Below are 22394 nucleotides of genomic sequence, written 5' to 3'. Positions count from 1 at the left end.
TGAAAGCCCTATGGGGTGGTTCTACACAAGGAGTCGGAATCAACTCGAGGGCAGCTAGCAGCAACAGCAGTGAACGCACACGTCGCCCCTGGAGGACCTGGTCACGGATTCATCATGGAATCTCCAAGAACACGCCCGAGGGTGCGTCTCTCTACTCATTCTTCCTCCTTGAGCTCAGCGGGGCCAGCAGGCACACTGGAATGTTCACCACAACGGAGCACACCCCCACTTTTTAGCAACTGGGGCCCCACCTGCAAGCTTGGAGCCGGGACATGAGCCAGAAGGGACTCAGAAGGGGCCATGCCCAGCAGGAGGGAAGGGATCCTGGTGTTTCTATTTCAGCTTTATTTTTTGACATAAAAACAACTCATAGCTGTTATAAACATCCAGAAAAATTTAAAGGAGCACGTACAAATCCCATGGAACGGTCCCGCCTGCTGATTCTGTGGGAGCGTGCTCCCAGAAATCTCCCTGTGCACATATACCCAGGGTGACAGAATTCATCGCTGGATAAATAGGGCCCACACTGCATGTAACCAGTTGCCATCAAGTCGATTCTGACCCGTGACAACCTCACAAGTGTCAGAGTAGAGCTGTGCGCTGTCGGGCTTTCAATGGCTGATTTCTCTGAAGTAGGTCACCTGGCCTTTTTACTGAGGCACCTCTGGGTGGTTAGCAGCCGAGTGCATTAACCGTTTACATTACCCAGGGACTCTCATTTAAATTAAATTCTTCAAAATATTTATTACTAAGGTAAGCTGCAGGGTTATTGGACTTTACCCAGTCCATACAGACTGAACAGGTATGGTGAGAGAATAAAACCCTGACGCACACCTTTCCTGGCTTTGAACCAATCAGTATCCCCTTGTTCTGTCTGAACAACTGCCTCTTGATCTATGTAAAGGTTCCTCATGAGCACAAGTAAGTGTCCTGGAATTCCCATCCTTCTCAGTGTTATCCATATTTTGTTATGATCCACACAGTCAAATGCCTTTGCATAGTCAATAAAACACAGGTAAACATCCCTCTGGTATTCTCTGCTTTCAGCCAGGATCCATCTGACATGAGCAATGATACCCCTGGTTCCACGTCCTCTTCTGAAACCTGCCTGAATTTCTGGTAGTTCTGCAAACACTTTTGAATGATCTTCAGCAAAATTTTACTTATATACGATATTATTCAATAATTTCCACATTCGGATTACCTTTCCTGGGAATAGGCATAAATCTGGATCTCTTCCAGTGAGTTGGCCAGGTAGCTGTCTTCCATATTTCTTGGCACAGACAAGTGAGCACCTCCAGCATTTGCATCCATTTGTTGAAACATCTCAAATGATATTCCCTCAATTCCCAGAGTCTTGTTTTTCGCCAATGCCTTCAGAGCAGCTTGGACTTCTTCCTTCAGTACCATTGGTTCCTGATCATATGCCACCTCCTGAAATGGCTGAATGTTGACCAATTCTTTTTGGTACACTGGTTGGATAGGGATGGGCAATTTAAACATTGACTACCTAAAACAAGGGGCAGGTAAAGGCGTGAAGTGGCTGGCTTACACGATTTCACGAGTGTGCTTACATTAAACAAGGGGACAAGGGAGGATCTTCACTAAATAGATTCCTGTTTTCCTGATGGGTCTGGGGAAGGGGGGTGGGAGGGGGAAATGCGGATAGGATTATAGGAATCAGCCCTGAGTGTTGATTGTGAACAGGTTAACTGTGATCGTAAAACCTGTAATCGTAGAATCTGAGTGCGAGAGTGTGGACTAAGGGGGAGGCACTGCTGGACTTGAGCACAGCGGCCGTACCTAAAGCCCCTTAAAGGTTTTGCTCTGCTGATAACTCAGGAGGATCAGAACAAGGGAATAATCTTCTCTCAGTTAATTTTATTAGAGGGCAGAAAGGCTAAAAACGAGGCAGCTTGGAGAACCTGACCAGATTAGATGGACACCTGCAGCAGACCTGAATGGCTGGTACCTGTGTAACCTCACCCTGTGGACTCTTTGCCCTATTGACAGACTAATTGCTAATGACGGTTTTGGACTGGTAAAATGATTGGGAGAGGGAAGATATCCTCCAAGTATGAAAGAACCATGGCTAGAAAAGCCAGGGGGTGGCCTGCAGTGTGACGGATCACTTTTGTGTGGCTTTTTTTAGCCATGATCTTGCAACTCCCCGAAGTGATTGGTTGAGGTTGTGTGTTAGGGTAATTGTGGCCCGCCAAAAGGATTGGTTAGTTTTGCCATCCTGCTGGGCTTGAAATGAGCCACCCCAGAGGTGGGAAAGAGAGAATCCTGCCACGACCACCTAGGATCCCCCTGCTGAGAAGTTCCTGGAACCAGGAGAGAGAGAAACAGAGAGAGAGAGAGAATATGTAACACTGAAGGCAGCAGAGACCTAACGGCAGGAGACAGCGGACAGAGAAAGCTGAGTGCCTGCGGGCAGAGACTGAGGGCAGGGAGAGGCGTGCCTGCGAGCACAGCTGGGAAGAGGCTCTCCTGATGGAAGAACTGTATCCTAAGCACTCCTGAGCCTAAATTGTGCTACTTTCCTAATAAACCCCATAATTGCAAGTATTGTCTGTGAGCTCTCTGTGGCTATTGCAATGAATTATTGAGTGCAGCAGAGAGATAGAGAGTGCCACGGGAGGGACGGTTGGTGTCAGAATTAGTAAGGATGGCGAAGAGAGGAGACACGTCTGACCTCTGCCTCATAGGAATCAGCCTTGGGCTGTTGATCTTGGTTCTCCTTCCTCTTGTGAATTAGAGGAGGTCAGCCTCCCAGAGGAGCAGCGAGTCTGGGCAGGCCCCTGAGCTCACTTCTGTGGTGACAGCAACAAGCTCCCAGCACCTCTAATGCCCCGGGTAAGCCCCTCTCACGAACAAAGACACACAGCAAACTCAACGCCTCCCACCCACCGGAAGCAGCCAGTTCACAGCTTCGTGTTTGGACTGGAGCATACCAATCACAAGGACTGTGCCCCATGTGAATTGAGGTTGTGGATGCAGAGAGTGCCAGGGCGGGTGACCTGCTCTCAGCCTGAGAACAGTCTCCAGCACCGAGTGCTCTCACATGGAGCCTGAGATCTAGTCTCAACACAACATGGCTCAGTGTGGGCCCCCACTGTGCATGCTTTCAACCACACTCTCAGGGCTCCTCCATGGGCCCGGAATGTATGCCAGGGCTAGAGGGTCCAGCACTGGGCAACACAGAGCAGCTCCATCCTCCTTGGCTCCCACGCCAGCTCCCAGCAGCCCTGCTGGGTGGCCACCCTTCCCACCGATGCCCACATACATTCAGACAGTTCAGAACTTCTCAGTGGCCTTTCCTTTCTACAAGGCTGTTATGGATTGAGTCACATCTCCCCAAAATATGTGCTGGAATCCTAGCCCCTGTACTTGTGGGTGTGATCCCGTTGGAGAACAGGGGTTTCTTTGTTAAACTGGTGAGGCCATATCAGCATAGGGTGTGTCTTAAACCAAATACTTTTGAGACATAAAAGGAGCAGATCAGGCAGAGAAGCAAGAAGCACAGATGGGGGAAGACAGGTCCACGTGAATATCTCCAAGGACCGAGGAAGACAGGTCCACACAAAGATCTCCAAGGATGAGGAAGACAGGTGCACGTGAAGATCTCCAAGGATGAGGAAGACAGGTCCACGTGAAGATCTCCAAGGATGAGGAAGACGGGTCCACGTGAAGATCTCCAAGGATGAGGAAGACAGGTCCACACAAAGATCTCCAAGGACGAGGAAGACAGGTCCACACAAAGATCTCCAAGGATGAGGAAGACAGGTCCACATGAAGATCTCCAAGGATGAGGAAGACAGGTCCACGTGAAGATCTCCAAGGATGAGGAAGACAGGTCCACACAAAGATCTCCAAGGATGAGGAAGACAGGTGCACGTGAAGATCTCCAAGGATGAGGAAGACAGGTCCACGTGAAGATCTCCAAGGATTCAAGGAAGACAGGTGCCACGTGAAGATTTCCAAGGACCGAGGAAGACAGGCTCACGTGAAGATCTCCAAGGATCCGAGGAAGACAGGTGCCACGTGAAGATCTCCAAGGACCGAGGAACAGAAGCTCAAAGAGACCAAGATCTTGCCCCAAAGCCGACAGAGAGCCTTCCCCTAGAGCTGGTGCCCTAAGTTTGGGACTGTAGCCAACTGACTCGTGAGAAAATGAATTTCCATTCTTGTAAGACTACTGTACCCACTTGTGGTTTCTGTCACAGTGACACCAGGAGACTAAGGCAAAGTCAAGTCCAACATCCTGGTAAGCTGCCAGCCTCCCGAGCAAAGGGCCCTTGTCTTACTCAGCTCTGTGGTCCCTTGCTTGGTGGTGCAACCCCCTACCCCTGCCAAATCCTGTATCTTGCACACGTCAGCAGGTTGGACTACACTGGCCAACCACTAACAGCTGACTGATGACCTTGTAACTGCACTGAACATTGATTGCACTGACCAGGTTAGTCTGCACTGACCAACCACTGACCAGGTGACTGCACTAACCAGGTTGGACTGCGTTGACCCATCACTGTGTCCAGGGCCCACCTAGCAGTGCTCCCCTCTCCTCCCCACCTTGTTGGCCACCTCCCACAGGTGGACACTTGCCGCCTGTAGGGTTCCCAGCATCCTCCCATCTCCAGGTGCCAGGTTTTCCTCTTGGAGCCTCCCCTCAGTAGTCCATTCAGCTCAGGGGGTGGCGGCTGCCCCCTTAGCTCCCAGGTGGACTTGTGGCCGAGCCTGTCTGGCTGGGGCATTGCGTTCCCTGGGTCAGCTGGTTGGCTTAGGGACGGTCATATCACTCATGCAGAGCTGGTGATGAAGCTTCTACTGGGGCAAGACAGGTATCTTCCCTGCACACAGTGAGCTGGGAGAGGTGAGATCAAAACTGTCTCTAACAGGGCCAACACAGAGGCCACACAGGCAAGGGACACAGACAAAGAAACTAGTCCCACAGATGCCTTGATCAAGCCATACCTGAAGGTGCTCTTTAGTCATGTGAGCTAGTAAATTCCCTTTCTGCTTAAGTCGTTTTGGGTCAGGTTCCTAACATTTGCAATAAAAAGGGTCAGGATGCTCAACAACAAAAAAAAACAAAGGGTCAGGATGGATATGCTTTCCCATCCCCCAATGCCATAGGAGGAGCCCTGGTGGTGCAGTGGTTAAGTGCTTGGCTCCTCACTGAAAGGTTGGTGATTTGAACCAACCCAGAGGCTCTGTGGGAGAAGGACTTGCAGATCTGCTCCTGTAAAGAATACAGCCTAGAAAACGCTATGGAGTGGTTCTATTCTGTCACATGGGGTCACTATGAGTCAGAATTGACTTGACGGCATCCAACGACAACAATTTGGTGTCCTCAACCCTCATCTCCTTATCACCACTACCCCTGTGCTGTGACTACTTGATATGGTCTTTCATCTGCACAGCAACCCTCTTAAGGGATGTAGTAGACTGAATAGTGCTCCCCCAAAATTCGTGTCCACAAAGAACCCGTTCGTGCGACCTTATGTGGAAACATGGCCTTTACAGAAGTAACTAATTAAAATGAGGTCAAATGGGAAAGTTATTGTTGTTATTAGTTGGCTGTCATTGAGTTGGTTCTGACTCATAGCGACCCTATAGGACAGAGTAGAACTGCCCCATAGAGTTTCCAAGGAGCAGCTGGTGGATTTGAACTGCTGATCTTTTGGTTAGCAGCCAAGCTCTTAACCACTATGCCACCAGGGCCCCCAGATGATAATAGGGTGGGCCTAATCTGATCCGAAGTGTGTCTTTGTAAGAAGAGACCCAGAGACACACAAACACACAGGGACAACACCACGTGACGATGGAGGCAGAGATGGGAGTGATGTGGCCACAAGCTAAGGAATGCCACAGATTCCTGGGAGCCTCCAGAAGCTGGGAGAGAGAAGAGACAAGGAAGGATCTCTCCGTAGAGTCCCTGAGGGTAGCAGGGCCCGCATGTTTTGTATTTGGGCTTCTGGCCTCCAGAACTGTGCGAGAGTGCACTTCTGTTGCTTTAAGTCACCCAACTGTGGTGCTTTGTCACAGCAGCTCTGGGGTGGTAATGAAGTGAGATCAATGTCCTCACTTTGGGACCATGACTCAAAGCTCCAGATGGGGCCTGTTGGGTGTGACCAGTCAGAGCTCCCTTCGTGTCCAGGGACACGTCCTGCAGTGCCCCTTATACTCTTGGTGCCCCTTGTCCTGGAATGCCCTTCTACACTCTCCCCACTCCCTGCTCTGCCAAGGAGAGTCCAAGGCTGACTAGAGGGCTTCCCTGAGGCCCCAGGAGGGGCTACCCTTTGATGGCCAGGTGTTCTGTGCCCAGCCTCCACCCAAGCCCTCATGCATTGTTAAGTACCCCTTGGGTGCTCCATGCCCCCAACCTGCCACTGCCTAGGTGGGCTGGTCTGGCAGCTGGCCTGACAACACTGAGCCTCACACACTCACAGCACCTACTGTGCTCCCAGCCCTGGGGCATGAACAAGGCAGCGTGGCTCCTGTCCTTCAGGAGCTCCCTACCCTCTCCCCCACCCCCCCGCCACGTGGGAGAAATATTCATTGAAAGAAAACAAAACACTCCTGAAAAGGCTCAGGCAGTGGGGAAGGTCGGCTGCTGCTGAGTGCAGGACAGTCACGAGGATGAGTGAAGCATTGCTCAGAGGTTACCTTGGCTCACAGGAGGGGCTCAGCAAGCCTGGTTCTTCTGCTCAACAAGTATCACCCAACTCCTGCTTTGTACCAACACCTGCAGGACCTTCTAAACCCAGGCTTGCTTTCCAGTGATCACTTTATTATTCTAGATCCGCATGAATGTGCCCAGAGGAGGAGAAACCTGAGAAGCCATGAATTATTTTGAAGCTAGGGCCATTTTCCCAACGGCGGTGCTCGTGGAAAAGTCTAATGAGGCTGAGCTGACCATTGCTACAAAGCCTCCCTTCCCACTCTGATCCACACACAAACGTGTTCCTCTTGGTACAACCATCTTTCGGGCATGCAACCTGGTCCTCTGACTTCAGAGCAAGGCGGGCCTTGGCCTGGGCCATTAGTCCCAGGAGCTGGCATCGTCCTGCCTGCAGCCACCGGAGGAGACATTTGCTGAGGGTGACTCAGTCAAAAGAAGCCCCCGCCAAGCCTCCCCCATGGCCCTTCTCACCTCCAGGCGCGTCCTGTCCACATCTTTGGGTAGTTTCACGCGAATCCGGTTTGTGACGATGAGGGTGTCATAAGGGTAGATCTGTTGGAGGGGTAGAGATCAGAGTCACCCCCAGAAGAGTGTGCACACTGGGTCCCGGGGTGAGGAACAGGCCCACGAGAGCACATACTTGCGGCTGCAAGGGACACACATATTGCACAGAAAGCACAACGAAAAGGAACCTGTGACCCGGGCAGGTGGGCGCGCCGTGCGGAGGTCAGGTGGGCGCAGCAGCCCCTTACCTTGTATTCTGAAAGAGAAAGAGGGGAGACCACATGTGGCTGCTTAGAGAGCATGGCTGGGGGTCCACAGTGAGAGCTCTGCCCATGGATGCCATCCCTGTGCTTGGGGGACCCTTGCCTGGCCCATGCAGTCAGCTGAGCCCAGGTACAGGCCAATCCCCCGGTTCCCCAGAGGCCTGCCCCCCCCCCCGGGAACTGAAGTCTGGGGCTCCGGGGGGGATTCTGAGAGCTATGGGGAGCACCCCGAGCATGAGGCATGGCCAGGTGGGCGGGGCCAGACTGGGAGCCGGACAGTGGCACTGTGTCCTCAGTGGTGACACTGCCTTCCCTCGTGGTCCAGGCCACCCTGAGAACACTGCTTGCCTCAGTTTACCCACCTGCAAAATGGGTGTTGTGGAGACCGACACCCTCACTGTCATCTGCCCCCCAAAGCTCTTACTGCCTTTCCTTTCTAACCCTTCAGTTCCTCCTCTTGAAAGTGCTGAGCTCAGCATTCTAGTGTCTTAGAGTGATTCCTTCCAGACACGGCATTTCCTCGAGAGATAAAGTCGCATGAGCCCCTATCACACACAGACCCCATGAGAAGCGGTATCTCAAGAGCCTGCCCCTCAAGACTGTCTTGGAGGGGAGGTCCAGGGAAGGGGTCTCCCACGACATGGGGGGACACTGCTCAGGGAGGCAGTCCTGAGTTCCCATGTGAGACCCTAGGCATGCCAGCTGTGAGCCCAGGGACTGGAAAGCCACTCAGAAGGCAGGATGCAGCACCCCAGCGTTCTGCCGCTCACGTGCGAACCAGCCAGGTGACACCCCACGTCCCTCTCAGGGCTGCTCATCATCCTCAGGGCAACAAGGGTACACGCTGCCCAGGAGCAGGACCCTGCTCAGAGCCACGAGTGCAGACACTGGCCAGCAGCTGCCAGGTGCCAGGTGGTGTCCATCCCCACGGTCCACTGGTCTGCACCTGGAGAGCTCATGCCCAGCTTCACTTGGCTCCAACCTTGGGGCTTTCTGCGTACAGCTCTGCCACCTTTCCACTGCCACACACTTTAAGAGCAGTGTGTTTAGCTCGGCTCTGCCCCGTGAGGGGCGCTTTGCAAACACAGCTCTGTCTCCTCACACAGGTGACACACGTGTCAGCAGGGGGCCGGCTGCTCCCCAGGAAGGCAGAGGAGAGCCACTCAGGTGTCAGAGTAAACTAATCCCTGACCAGCAGAGGCGGGGAAGGAGCCCCCCGACACACGGACCCTCTGCTAGCAGCCCCATGGGTAGTGCGTGAGTGACCCTGGCCTGTACCTCGTGTGCCCCAGCTGGCATCCAGGTCTGCTCCGAGAGGGACCAGATTGGCATTCTGGAAGAGAAAGAGAGAGACGGCAGCGGGGCGAGTGAGCAGGCCAGCAGGCGGTGTCCCTCCTGAGCCTCAGTCCTCACTCGGTTTGGAGAGAGGAGAGGTCAGCAATGTGGGAGCTTCTAACACTTGGACCTAGAAGGCGACCCTGGAGCCCTGCACCCATGTTCCAACTGACTTTGCCTGCAAGATGGCGCTGGAGCCTGGGCCCCTCCACCTGAGGCTGGCACAGGTTGGAGGGTGGTACATCACCCCACGGCCTTAGGTGTGGCCCTGAGGCTGTCTCTAGGGACCTCTGGTCACCTAGGAATGATCTAGAGGGCCCAGATCCTGCTGTCCCAGAAGCTTGGGCCAGTTGGGCCCTTTGCCTGGGAGACATCCAGGTGGCACAAGCCCCTTTCCTGGGTCTGGGCCCCCTTTCAGGACTTCATTCCCCAGCCCCAGGTGCCACCTACACTGACGCACAGAGCCCTGTCTATGTGTCAGTCCCCCCACCTCCTCCGGGAGCCACTCATGTGTGCTATTTTGAGGAACACGCCAAACTCTGTAAGCACCTGTGCAGTGTCCAGCACGATGTGAGCACCCCACACGGGGCAGCCGAGACCCCAGAGGGGACACTCGGGGGGACGAGACCCTGAGGGCCCAGCCACCTGCCCCATGTGCCCCCGGGTCTGTTCCAACATCCATCACCCAGCTCTGCCGGTGCAGTTGCTGAACCTGATGATGTCGACCCAAAACCTCCTGTCTGCCCCCTGCAAGCCTCCATGTGGTCCCCCCTCACCACCCTGTGAAGTGAGCTCTGACTCCTGAGGCCCCACAGGTGGTCAGCCTGTCGCCCAGGCCAGCCTCTGCACCTGGCTGCACCCTGAGGTGGTCAGCCTGTCGCCCAGGCCAGCCTCTGCACCTGGCTGCACCCTGAGGTGGTCAGTCTGTCGCCCAGGCCGACCCTGTATCTGGCCACGCCAGCTGTTTGCTTCCAAGCCCCACCGTGCTGTGCACCTGCCACCTGTGTGGCCTGAGCCCCTGGCAGAAAACGTCCCCTCCACCCCGAGCCCAGCTCCTAGTACACGCCCAGAGCGGGGTCAGGGCTCCTGGGTACAGGGTTAAACTTCATCAGAGCAAGAGCTGCAGCTTAAGGGGAGGTCAGCTCTCGGCCCAGAGGTCCTGTCATGGGGAGGTGTGCCCCGCAAGCAGCATCGCGTGCGGCACCTTCACCTTAACTACAGGAAACTGAGGCCGGGAGCCAAGGGCAGAAGAGCTGGGCCCCGTCAGCTGGGATGAGGGCTAGACGGTGAGGTAAGCCGCACAACTGGGGCCTGACCGTATATAAAATTTTTATATTTTGTTCATTTTTTTGCATTAATTTGGATTTTTAAAAATTCTGCATTAAGATATTACTTATCTTGATGACTGAGTTTTCGAACACTCTATTTAATTTTGCGTCCAAGAAGAGTGTCTCGCTCGCCTCACCCTAGACCGGCCTTGGGACCCAGGGATCCTCCGTGGCACAGAACAATTCTCCCCAGTGGGAGCCTTCAGAGACGTTTTTCCCCAAGGTTTCCCCAGTCCATTGGAGAGCACTCCCTGGGGCACCGGCCTTGCTCAGGGGACTTCTTTGTGGAAAGCCAGCCCCGCCAGCCTGTCCGAGATGCAGAAGAGAAATGCTGCCTCCTAGTGCCCGTTATGCCACATCGCAGGCGGTCAGACTCCCCGCCACCAGGGCTGCCTCGGCCACCTCGGACGGTGTCGAAGCCCACTTTCTAGCAGCAAAATCAGCTTCCTGGGGTCCTCCAGTCTCCGAGACAAGGTGGGGCTGCCAGGAAGGGTGGGAGTGAGGCGTCTTCAGGCGGGGGTGTGTGTGTAGAGGAACGGGACCAGCCCAGAGCAAGGCAAGTGGAGTCTATTACTAGTCTTCTAAGCTCAAAGTGGAGTCCCTCGGTGGTGCAAATGCTTGTTCAAGTCTACCCAGAGGCGCCTCGGAGGAAAGGCCTCATGACCCACTTCTGAAAAATCAGCCGCTGAAAACCCCCTGGAGCACAGTTCTACCCTGACACACACGGGGTCGCCACAAGTCAGGGTTGACTCCATCCACGGCAACTGGTTTTTTAAGTCCAAAGTAGGGGTGGAATCTGCAAGACCTCACAGGCCCAAGGGCAGCCTGGGGTTCCTGCTTGAATGTGTGGACAGGAAGGACAGCTAGAGAGGCCGGGGGTACCACAAAGGCAGCTCCCCAGCAGATCCCTGAGGGTTCACCCGCAGACCACAACGGAGGGGCCAGAGATTTTAAAAGCAACATGTCCTTTACCCTCCCACGTGCCAGGCTTGTTACCAGCCAGGTGCTGCACACACACCCTCTAATCTTCACTGCGAGCCGAGGAGGGGGCACTGTTGTCACCGCTGTATGGTAAAGACGTTAAGCAGCTTGCCCAAGATGACACAGCTAATAGCTGGAACTGTAAAAGTTTGAAGCCATGTGTTTTTCTCTTCCACGAAGTATTCTGGGATGGCTGGTAGTGGGGTGAGGTAGTGGCCATTCACGGCTGCTTTTCTCTCAAAAAAGCACGCACTGGACTGTGTCGCTTCACTGGTGGTCGATGGTGTGGAGTGAAGGGGGGCGGAAACCACGCTACAGAGCTTATGGAAAGAATGCACAACTATCAGGCTATCTGTCCTTCCGATAACCTCAACAGGTCTGGATTTTTTTTTTTTTTTAATGTAGCTCGCCCAAAGACATACACCCAGTCAGTGGTAAAGCTGGGATTTGAACTCAGGGAGCGTTTGATGCTAAAGCATGTGTTGTTCCAGTTTGAAAGTATCAGGCTCTTAGTTAACATTTTCTTTGCAGTCAAGCACATGATCATTTTTGCAGACGTTTTATGGAAACCTGCTTCCAAAGTTAAGTTTCCTTCACATGCCCATTAAATTCAGTTTGCTGTTTGAACTATTTATTATTACTGTACTTGTAATTCTTCTTCTTATTATTATTTGTTCACTAGATCTATTTGACTTCAAAAGAGGCATATTCAAATCACCTACCATACTTGTATTTTATCACGGTCTCTGGCATTTCCACATTACTTGGTGCATTTAAGTTCATGAGCGATACAATTGCAAGGATATCACTGCCGATGCCAGATGGATCCTGGCTGATAGCAAAGGATACAAGAAGGATGTTTACCTGTGCTTGACTGACTGTGTAAAGGCATTCGACTGTGTGGATCATAACAGACTATGGATAACATTGCGAAGAATGGGAATTCCAGAAGACTTAATTGTGCTCATGAGGAACCTTTACATAGACCAAGAGGCAGTCATTTGGACAGAACAAGGGGACACTAAGTGGTTTAAAGTCAAGAAAGGTGTGTGTCAGGGTTGTATCCTTTCACCACATCTATTCAACCTGTATGCTGAGCAAATAATACGAGAAGCTGGACTATATGAAGAAGAACGGGGCATCAGGATTGGAGGGAGACTCATTAACAACCTGCATTATGCAGCTGACACAACCTTGCTTGTTGAAAGTGAAGAGGCCTTGAAGCACTTACTAATGAAGATCAAAGACCACAGCCTTCAGTATGGATTACACCTCAACATAAAACAAAAATCCTCACAACTGGACCAATGAACAATATCATGATAAACGGAGAAGAGGTTGAAGTTGTCAAGGATTTCATTTTACTTGGATCCACAATCAACAGCCATGGAAGCAGCAGTCAAGAAATCAAAAGACACATTGCATTGGGCAAATCTGCTGCAAAGGACCTCTTCAAAGTGTTGAAGAGCAAAGATGTCACCCTGAAGACTAAAGTGCGCCTGACCCAAGCCATGGTATTTTCAATCACATTATATGCACGTGAAAGCTGGACAATGAATAAGGAAGACCGAAGAAGAGTTGACACCTTTGAATTGTGGTGTTGGCGAAGAATATTGAATATACCATGGACTGCCAAAAGAACGAACAAATCTGTCTTGGAAGAAGTGCGGCCAGAATGCTCCTTAGAGGCAAGGATGGCGAGACTGCGTCTTATATACTTTGGACACGTTGTCAGGAGGGATCAGTCCCTGGAGAAGGACGTCATGCTTGGCAGAGTACAGGGTCAGCGGAAAAGAGGAAGACCCTCAACGAGGTGGATTGACACAGTGGCTGCAACAGTGAGCTCAAGCATAACAAGGATGGTGAGGATGGCGCAGGACTGGGCGGTGTTTCGCTCTGTGGTGCACAGGGTTGCTACGAGTTGGAACCGACTCGACGGCACCTAATAACAACGTAGTTGCTTTATAAGTTGTGTCTTTATCATTAACTAGTTGCCCCTCTTCATACTACTAATTCCTTTTAATCTTACATTTTACCTTATCTGATATTAATATTACAACTCCTGCTTTCTTCCTATTTGTGATTTCAGTATCTATTTCCCACTGGGAATGGTCAGCCGACAAGTGTTCACTGCAAACTTCCAAGGTGAAGGGCAAGGGTCCAGGTGCCAGGCGTGGCCATTAGAACAATCAGGTGTCTGGCCTTCGCACTGAGAAATGAGTATACAATTACATAAGAATCTTAGAAAGAGTAAAAAAAAAAAAAAAAAGAAGAAGAAGAAGAGAATGTCATCAGGGAGAAAAAGAACCCAAAGCAAAGTCATCAATACCAAGACCCATTGCCTCCGAGTCAATTCCCACTCATAGGGACTCTATAGGACAGAGCAGAACTACCCCACAGGGTTTCCAAGGAGCAGCTGGTGGATTCGAACTGCTGACCTTTAGGTTAGCAACCAAGCTCTTAACCACTGCGCCACCAGGCCTTCAAGTCATCAATACTATTCACCAGTCACCCACATAAGTAATGTGAAAAGCTCAAAATTGTCAGGCAGTGATAAATTCAGCGTTTTAGGCTCCCCAGGCAAATGCCAGACACAGGTTGGGGTAACACTCTCCTCCCCAGTCTTGAGGCCACGGGGAGGAATGCTTTCACAAAGGTTCTAGCGCTTGGTTCTTGATTCTGTGCAGCTAAGGGTCCTGCTCCCAATCGTCTAGGTGAGGGGTGCAGACTGCTGGGACCAGCTGTTCCCAAATGCACTCAGGCGGTGGGCATCCGGAGGGCACGGCCCCCGCAGTCTGTTGGGGGCAGCATCCATGTCACTCTAGCACAAGGACCAAGAAGAGAACCCCCCAGAGATGTGCTGAAGATGGCTCAGGACCCGGCAACAAATCTTCCAGTGGTACGTACGGTCGCCGTGAGTCGGAGCCGACTCGACAGCAGCTAACGGCAAGGGGACACACAGCAGGCTGGAAACGCAGGCAATGCTCTTCTCTTAGTCGCCCTCCGTGTGCGAGAAATGGCCCAGCGGCTGCAACCACGGGCTCACACACAACGGTTGTGAGTGTGGTGCAGGACCAGGCCGTGTTTCATTCTGGTGTACATCGGGTCACTGTGAGTCAGAACAGGCTCAACAGCACCTAACGACAACGGAGAAAGCCCCCTGGACTTGATCTGGTTGGTGGAGCACCCGGACTTGGCCCCCCTCGTAAGCACTGAGCTCACCACCCCGTGAGTTAGAGGAGAGCTGGTCCAGGTGAAGAGAGAACGTCCTAGACACCTTCTGCTGTCCCGTCTCCCTGAGCTTAAGGGACTCACATTTTCTGGAATCCTGGCGGCATTGGTCTGTACCCCCTCCCCCACTTTCCGTGTGGAGGAAGAAGGTGGAGAAGCCCCTGAGGGCACTGAAAGACCCATGCCGCGCGTGCTTGTTAGGGACTCGGCCATTCTGGAAGGGTAGAGCAGTTAGTGGGGTGGTGGCTGAGACACTAGGATAAAACCATGCAGAGGCAACAGCCGGGGGACCCCAGGAGGCCACGCCCTGGTAGGACGGAGGCTGGAGAAGATGGAGGAAAATGCAGGCCAGGAGGATGCCCCGTGGCTACAGGCGACACACCCTCTTGAAGATGTCTCAGTGGTTTTGATGCCAGGGACAGACACACCTGGCCGAGGCTGCCCCTGGGCCACTCACTCACTGCCAGGACTGCCCCAGTGTAGCCCACGGGATCCTGTTTCTAGTGGCTCCCCCTGGGGGTGAACTGCCCAACTTTGGGACAAACTTCCTCAGGCTGGAAACAGGTTGTCTGGGGTGACCGAGGGTCTCCTGGGCTGGGCGGGGTGGGGAGCGGTGATGGCAGGTCTCCTGGGGCTGGGGGGGCGATGGTGGGTCTCCTGGGCTGGGTGGGGGTGTCTGCTGCCATCACACCACCCCCCTAGGGACCCTCACTGGAGAGCTAGCTGAGCCACAGGAAGAGGAACGAAAGGAACAAGGCTTCCTCAGGAGCTGACTGTCCCAGTGCCAGGGCCTCATCCCGAGGGTGCGGTGAGGGAGGACATGTCAGGGATCCAACTCCTGGGGCTCAGATTCGGACACCTTGAGATTCGGAACCCTCAGGGCGGGCAGCCAAACCAGTTTTGGGCTGAGGGCAGCAGAGGGAAGCTTCCTGCGTGTTGTGAAGCTCTGCGCTTCTCTAATACTCCTGGGGTAACGATGCTGTCAGGAGTAGTAGTGATGGCGGAAGAAGGTATGGCAGTCTGCTTCCGCAAAGATGACAGCCTTGGAGACCCTGTGGGACAGTTCTACTTTGTCCTGCAGGGTCGATATGAGTCGGAACTGACTCGACAGCAATGGATTTGGTTTTTCGTGTTTTTTAAATGATGGTACTAGTGCTGGAGAGGAGACTTCAAGGGGGACGTGGATGCCAGCTCACATCACTGCAATGAACACAGCAGCCCCTGAGGGTTCTTATTACGCTGCCCTGCATCAGAGGGAGGAACTCAGACAGGAAGGGCCTCCTGGAGGGGCCTGGTGGTGCTGGGTGCTCCCCGCCCCCTCGCTGAGCTCTTCTGCAGCTGGAGGTGGGGAGGGAATGGGAGAGACGGTGTCCCTGGTTCTGGTTCTGGTCCTGCTATGCAAAAAGTACTGGTGGTGGCAGTCCTTGATGGGACATCAGATGGGGAGTCCCCACGGCCCCCCGCTCCCGGCTGTGTGGTCAGGAAGCCACGGGGGACACCGTGCACAGGCCCTGGTGATGCTAACGTGTGCTGGGTGGTCAGGCAGGGTGGGGTGGCTGGGGGTCCCCACGGCCCCCCGCTCCCGGCTGTGTGGTCAGGAAGCCACGGGGGACACCGTGCACAGGCCCTGGTGATGGTAACGTGTGCTGGGTGGTCAGGCAGGGTGGGGTGGCTGGGGGTCCCCCCGGGCCCCCGCTCCCGGCTGTGGGCTCAGGAAGCTGCAGAGGATGTGTGCACAGGCCCCGGCAACGCTAGCAGCACACGCTGGGGGGCAAGTACCTACCCGGTGGTCCAGGCCATTCTTCCCTTCAGATTTGGAATAGGGGAATCCTGAAACAGACACAGCACAGCTTTGTCACACGCGCAGGCGGGGAGCATGCAGGCAGGGCGGCCGAGGCCTGGACTGGGGGCTGTGACCCAGGCAGGCGGGGCCGGGGGGGCAGGTGACAGACCAAGGCAGGTGGGCTGAAGGCAGGTGACACAGAGCACCAGAAAAGCAAGGCCATGAACCACTTTCCCTGCTGCCACAGCCACGTCCATGCCCAGCCTGGCCATGGCCCCTGTTCCCTGAATGCTGACTGAGGACAAGGCCCCCAGAGGGGGTGACAGCCCCATACTGGCCCATTGTTCACGGACCCCCAGAGCCTGACACTCAGTCCTGCTGGCCCCCGTGTTCAGGGACAGGCCAAGCCCCTGGCGTCACCTATCTCCAGCCAAGCTCCCCCTTTTCTGGGCCAGGAGCCAGAGGCCCAGAGGAAGGTCACACAGGGTGTTGGGGGAATTCGTTGGCCCCATCCCAGACAACTGCATCAGGATTCTGGGGCCAAGGCCTAGTGAGCTGTGTTTTCACAAGCCCTCAAGATCATTTTGATGCACGCTGAGGTTTGGGAACTGCTGCCCTAGGAGTTTAAGGCAGCAAACACCCTCGCTGGTATCCTTGTACCACCTCTGAATGAGTGACTCTCCGCCCTGGCTGCACACTGCAATCACCCGGGAAGCTTCCGAAAATCCCAATGCCCAGCTGCCGTGTCTACTGGAACCAACATCTTACCACTTCAAGTCCAGAAACCTCACCTCCATCGAGGGCACTTTTTAAACACAATTGTCTTAAGTGTTTTTTCTATCTGCATTGAGCACTCAAATCTGATAGTGTTATAAATTTTGCTTAAACCTCAAGTATGATTTAAGAAACTCATGAAGAGAAGGATGGTCTATTATATTTACCCTTATTTTTACCTAGTCCGAGGCTCTTCTTTCCTTTCTGAAGATCCAGGCCTTCTTCTGTTTGGAGAACTTCCTTTAGCCATTCGTTACAGGTAGATCTGCCAGCACCTAATATGCTCAGCTTTCCTTTGCCTGAGGAAGTGTTTATTTCCCCTCCATTCCTGAAGGGTATTTTCATCAGATATAGAATTCACAGTTGACAGTTCTTTTCTTTCCACTTGCTTGTGACTTCCGTGGTTTCACATGAGAAACATGCTATCACTCGGATCAAAGTCCCCCATAGGTAGCGTGTCTTTCCTGTCTGGCTGCTTTCAGGATTTTTTCTTTGTCTTTAGTTTTCGGAAGGTTAATTATGATGTGCCTTGGTGTGGATTTCTTTAGGTTTATCCTATTTGAGGTTGACTCAGCTTACTGAGTCTGTAGGTTTTTGTGTTTCACCAAATTTGTGCAGTTTTCACCAATTATTTCTTTGAACATTCGTAGCTCCACTCTCTCCTCTCTTTCCGGTACTCTGATGATACAAATGCTGGCCCACCGGTCCCTGAGGCTCTGTTCATATTTTTCCCCTGTCTATTTTCTCTCCGTTGTTCAGACGAAATACTGTTTATTGTTCTATCATCAAGTTTGCCGACTTCCGTCGTCTTTGTCTCCTGCTGTGCTGATACTGAGACTACCCAGCGACGTTTAAACTTGGGCCACTGTGTGTGCTGATACCGAGACTACCCAGCGACGTTTAAACTTGGGCCACTGTGTGTGCTGATACCGAGACTACCCAGCGACGTTTAAACTTGGGCCACTGTGTGTGCTGATACCGAGACTACCCAGCGACGTTTAAACTTGGGCCACTGTGTGTGCTGATACCGAGACTACCCAGCGACGTTTAAACTTGGGCCACTGTGTGTGCTGATACCGAGACTACCCAGCGACGTTTAAACTTGGGCCACTGTGTGTGCTGATACCGAGACTACCCAGAGACGTTTAAACTTGGGCCACTGTGTGTGCTGATACCGAGACTACCCAGCGACGTTTAAACTTGGGCCACTGTGTGTGCTGATACCGAGACTACCCAGCGACGTTTAAACTTGGGCCACTGTGTCCACTGTGTTTTCAGCTTCATAATTTACATCTGATTCTTTTCCTTGTGCTTTTCTATTTCTTTGGTGGTATTTTCTGTTTTTTCCATTTGTCTCAGGAGTATTTCTGACAGCTTGTTGAAGCGTTTTTGTGATGGTTCCTTTAAAACCCTGGTCAGTAACCCCGACATCAGACCTGTCTCCATGTTGGTGTTTGTTGGTGGCCGTTCCTCATTCAAGTTCCTTTTATAATTCCTGGTATGGTCGTGACTATTTGTTGTATCCCGGACATCTTGGATATCACGTTAGGCAACTCTGGATCCTATTTAAATCACCTGTTTTAGCAGGCTGTCGCCCTCTTTAGGTTTAGTATACACAGCAAGTTGCGGTTCCAATGACAACTCAGTTTTCAGAATCTGTGCGCTGACATTCTGCTCCACGAAGTTCACCTGGCGCTGCTGGCTCTCCAGGGGACTGACGCCTGTGACCACCCATGGGGAAGTGGTGGCGGGGCATGCTAAAACTTGGGGCAGAAAGCCCTTCCCTCGGCCTCCTCGCACCGGAGGCCTTCCCACTCCCCCCCTGCTGGTACCGTGTGCGGGGGCGAAATGCACTTTCTGGGCTCTCCCATGTTGTGTGGTGGGGTGGGAGGCACAGGCCACAGCACATGGCGGTGTTTCTCCAGGCCCACTCTCTGGGCCACCTGGTGCCAGCAGGGCTTCTGCCGGGTATCAGAGGTTCCTCTTCTGGGATGGCCGGGGGAGGGAAATATCTGTGTAGTCATCTTCTGGCCCTGGGTGGGAGTTCGGGAAACACTCAAGTCCTGAGATCCCTGGCCAGCCTACTTTCCTCTTTCTCTCCTTCAGGGTTTTTCTGTGATTGTCTGCTGTATTACTTCCAGGTCTTCTCATTGTACTCAAAGTGGGAACCGCCGTCCATGTGTCATTTTGTCGTACTGCAGTGGCTGTGTGTTGCTGTGATGCTGGAAGTGATACTACTGATATTTCAAATACCAGCAGGGTCACCATAGTGGACAGGTTACAGCAGAGCTTCCAGGCTAAGACAGACTAGGAAGAAAGGCCTGGCAATTTACTTCTAAAAGTCAGTCAGTAAAAATCTTTCAGATTACAACAGAACATTGTCCAGTATAGTGCTGGAGATGGCCAAGAGCTGAGAAACATTTCACTCTGTTGTACATAAGCTTGCCATGAGTCAGAGACAACTCGACGGCAACTAGCAACAATGGCAAAGGAGCAGGGAAGAGTGGGGAGAGGCGAGTCTACACTATGTTGTTTTGTAGGTTACCATCTAGAACAGTTAAAATTAGACTCTCTTGGGGTGGGACCAGCATCAGCAGATTTTAAAGGTCCTGGGTGATCTCCATGTACACCCAGGGTTGGGAACCCCTGGCTATAAAGTCTCTTCACACAATCAGAGATTCCTCTTGACCCTCATAAGCCGGTAGAGAGCATGAGCCCATTTAACAGATGAGGAAGCTGAGCCTGGGTGAGATTAAGGAACTCAGAGAAGGTCAGATGATTACTAACCAGAGAGGCTGAGATGAGAGCCCAGGGCTTCTGACTTTGGGAAACAGTAACCCCACCCACTTCCCGGCAGCCTGTCCTAGGGTGGGTTTTCTGGGAATGGTGGTCTTCTAGGGACCCCCATGGCTGATGGAATCAGATAACCTTCGAGAGTGTGAGGCAGTGGGTGTGTGTGTTGTGGACAGAAAGAGAGAGAAAGCCCACATGGAGAAGGCAAGCTGGAGAGGACCTGGGACAGGTTGTGGGTCACTGTGGCCTTCAGTTGTGACCTGATTTGCACCAGGCCCTGTGTGAGGTTGAGAGTTACTTTACCTCAAGCTGTTTGATCACTGTCCCTGGCCTCTGCAAAATAATCCTCAGAGCAGTTGGGCTACACTGACCACACCTGAGGGTTTGTCTTGACGAGGGAGAGCCAGTCTGGGAGCCCACCTGGAAGCCAATAATGAGTGTGTGGACAGACTGAAAAGAGCCCCAAACCCAGGCTCAGGGAAACTTCCTGAGGGAAAGAATATGGAAGGAGAGCTTCCTGGTCCATGGACTTCAGCGACCTTTCCAAACCTTACCAACTACTTTTACGTGTTACTCCCAAGCTACTTCCAAGTTGTATTTTTTGCCCTAATAAGCCACATCACCACCAGTAGAGCCTGTGAGTTGTGTGTGATGTTGCAGCGAATTACCAAACTCAGTAGAGAAGGAGACAGAGTTCCGTGGGGAAGAAGGAGGCTGGGGACACAGACAACAGGGAAGTTGGACAGTCAAGATGCATGTGACCTCTGCCTCCTAAGAACTAGCTTTGTGCTGATTCTTATTATTGAAATTGTTTGATCAAGTTGCACCAGGCCCCATGAACTCTAGACACCTGGCTGTTCCAATGACCAAGCTCAGCATAACCAGGCTCCTGGTAGCCTCCTTTCAGAACCCTGCATGGTCCCCTTCCCTTGGCACTCTGCCTGAGGGCTCCTTGAGTGTGTCTCTCTCCTGGTCTAACTTGTCAGGGGTTCAATCAAATCACTCCCAGGTGAGGACTACCCCAGACACAGCTATGGGACACATGGCTCATTACGACAGCCTAGCTCTGTGGGCAGTTGACCAGAAAGCCATTCCCCTGGTCAGGCCTTTGCCCATCCCACCAGTGATATGCCAGTTTTGGGTGCACTGCCTCTGGACATGTGGCTTTGCAGCTGTGTGGCCTGTACAGGTTGGGGTCCCCACTCTAAGCCTCAGTGTCCATGTCTGAGGAAAGAAGTGAGTTGTGAATGGGACACCCCTTGAATTGTCTGAGCTTCAGTCCTCTTGACAGAAGCAAGCAAGTCGGGCCCAAGGTGGCCCCAGCTCCTCAGCCCCAGGACTCTCCATGGCTTCTTCCATCCCTGTCAGCCCCTCCTTGGTCTCCTGCCAGCTTCTGCCCCCACCCTTCCCACCCCCAGTCCTGCTCTCTCTTTCACTCCAGCATGTTGTAGAGATGGGGAAATGGAAGAATCACACCGTGGAGCTCCGCTTATCTGGGTCTGAGGAAGAGCCATGTGTGCACGCTGGACGCCTTCCCCTTCCTGCTCACAGCCCTGCCGCAAAGCCCCAATCCCTACAGATGAAGAAATTCCTTAGACCACTGTGCACTTCTAGCCTCGGTGCTGGCTGTCCCTCACCCACCACCTTGTCGTCTGCCTGTCTCCCAACTGCCCCTCCTCCCATTTCTTGCCTCCCACCTGTGTATGTGCAGCTTGTACTTCTAGAACACTCTTCTCTGACCTGGGTTCCTGCAGTTGCCTCTTGGAACACCTGAGCCCGAGCAGGTGGAGGCCAGCTTGGAGCCCTCTCGTAAACTTTCCTCCACTCCACTGCAGCCACACTGGCTCCCTTGCTGCTCCCTAAACCCACCAAATATCCGCATGTTCAGGCAGGCACCCTTGGGTGAGTGGCATGGAGCTGCCATAACAAAGTACCACAAACCAAAACATCACCAAACCCTCTGCTGTGGAGTCTATCCCGACTCACAGCGACCCTGTAGGACAGAGGGGAACCGCGGTGGTATAGCTGCTGTAAATCTTCACTGAAGTGACTGCCACATCTTTCTTCTGCTGAGCAGCTGGTAGATTTAACTGCTGGCCTTTTGGTTAGGAGCCGAGCACTTTAACCACTGTGCCACCAGGGCTCCTTAAAGTACCACAGGCTTGGCTTAAGGCCACAGGAATGTACTCTCCCACAGTTCTGGAGGCCAGGAGTCTGAAACCAAGATGTGGACAGGGCCATGTGCCCTCCGGAGCTCTACGCAAGGATCCTTCTGGGTCTCTTCCTGCTCCTGGCAGCCTCCGGCATTTCTGGGCTTGTGGCTGCATCGCTCCATCTCTGTCTCTGTCTTCACGTGGACTCTGCCCTCCGTGTGTCTCTTCTTTTCTGTCTCTTATAAGGACACTTGTCGTTGGATTTAGGGCCCACCCGAGTAATCCAGGATGGTCTCCCGTTACCACCCTTAACGCAATCACATCTGCAGAGACCCCTTTTCCAAACAGGGTCACTTCCTGGGTACCAGGCGTTAGGACTTGGATATATCTTTTTGGGGGATGCAATTCAACCCACTACAGCTCCCTTCAAGTCTTGCTCAAATCCTGTCTCCCCTCCCTGACCACCATATTTAAAGCTGTGCCTCCTCTCACCCCCACATCCTACTAGCCCTCCTTACCTGCAGTGCCAACATAATCTACTTTCTAAGTTTGTTTGCGCCC

General features: G+C 52.9%; 1 protein-coding gene across 1 annotated transcript in view; it reads right to left on the bottom strand.

The window, feature by feature from the left end:
* ABLIM2 (actin binding LIM protein family member 2) overlaps nucleotides 1-22394 on the bottom strand; it is a 148411-nt gene that overhangs the window by 11288 nt on the left and 114729 nt on the right. The window contains exons 19-22 of the mRNA XM_064286332.1: nucleotides 16114-16160; nucleotides 8734-8788; nucleotides 7441-7448; nucleotides 7160-7240 (exon numbers count right to left, since the gene is read on the bottom strand). Coding sequence (XP_064142402.1) covers nucleotides 7160-7240; nucleotides 7441-7448; nucleotides 8734-8788; nucleotides 16114-16160 — 191 coding nt within the window. The remainder of the gene's footprint in view (nucleotides 1-7159; nucleotides 7241-7440; nucleotides 7449-8733; nucleotides 8789-16113; nucleotides 16161-22394) is intronic.

This window comes from Loxodonta africana, chromosome 5, assembly GCF_030014295.1.
Source record: "Loxodonta africana isolate mLoxAfr1 chromosome 5, mLoxAfr1.hap2, whole genome shotgun sequence".
NCBI lineage: Eukaryota > Metazoa > Chordata > Mammalia > Proboscidea > Elephantidae > Loxodonta > Loxodonta africana.
The sequence above is the reverse complement of the archived record's forward strand: the minus strand, read 5'-3'. Positions and strand labels throughout refer to the sequence as shown.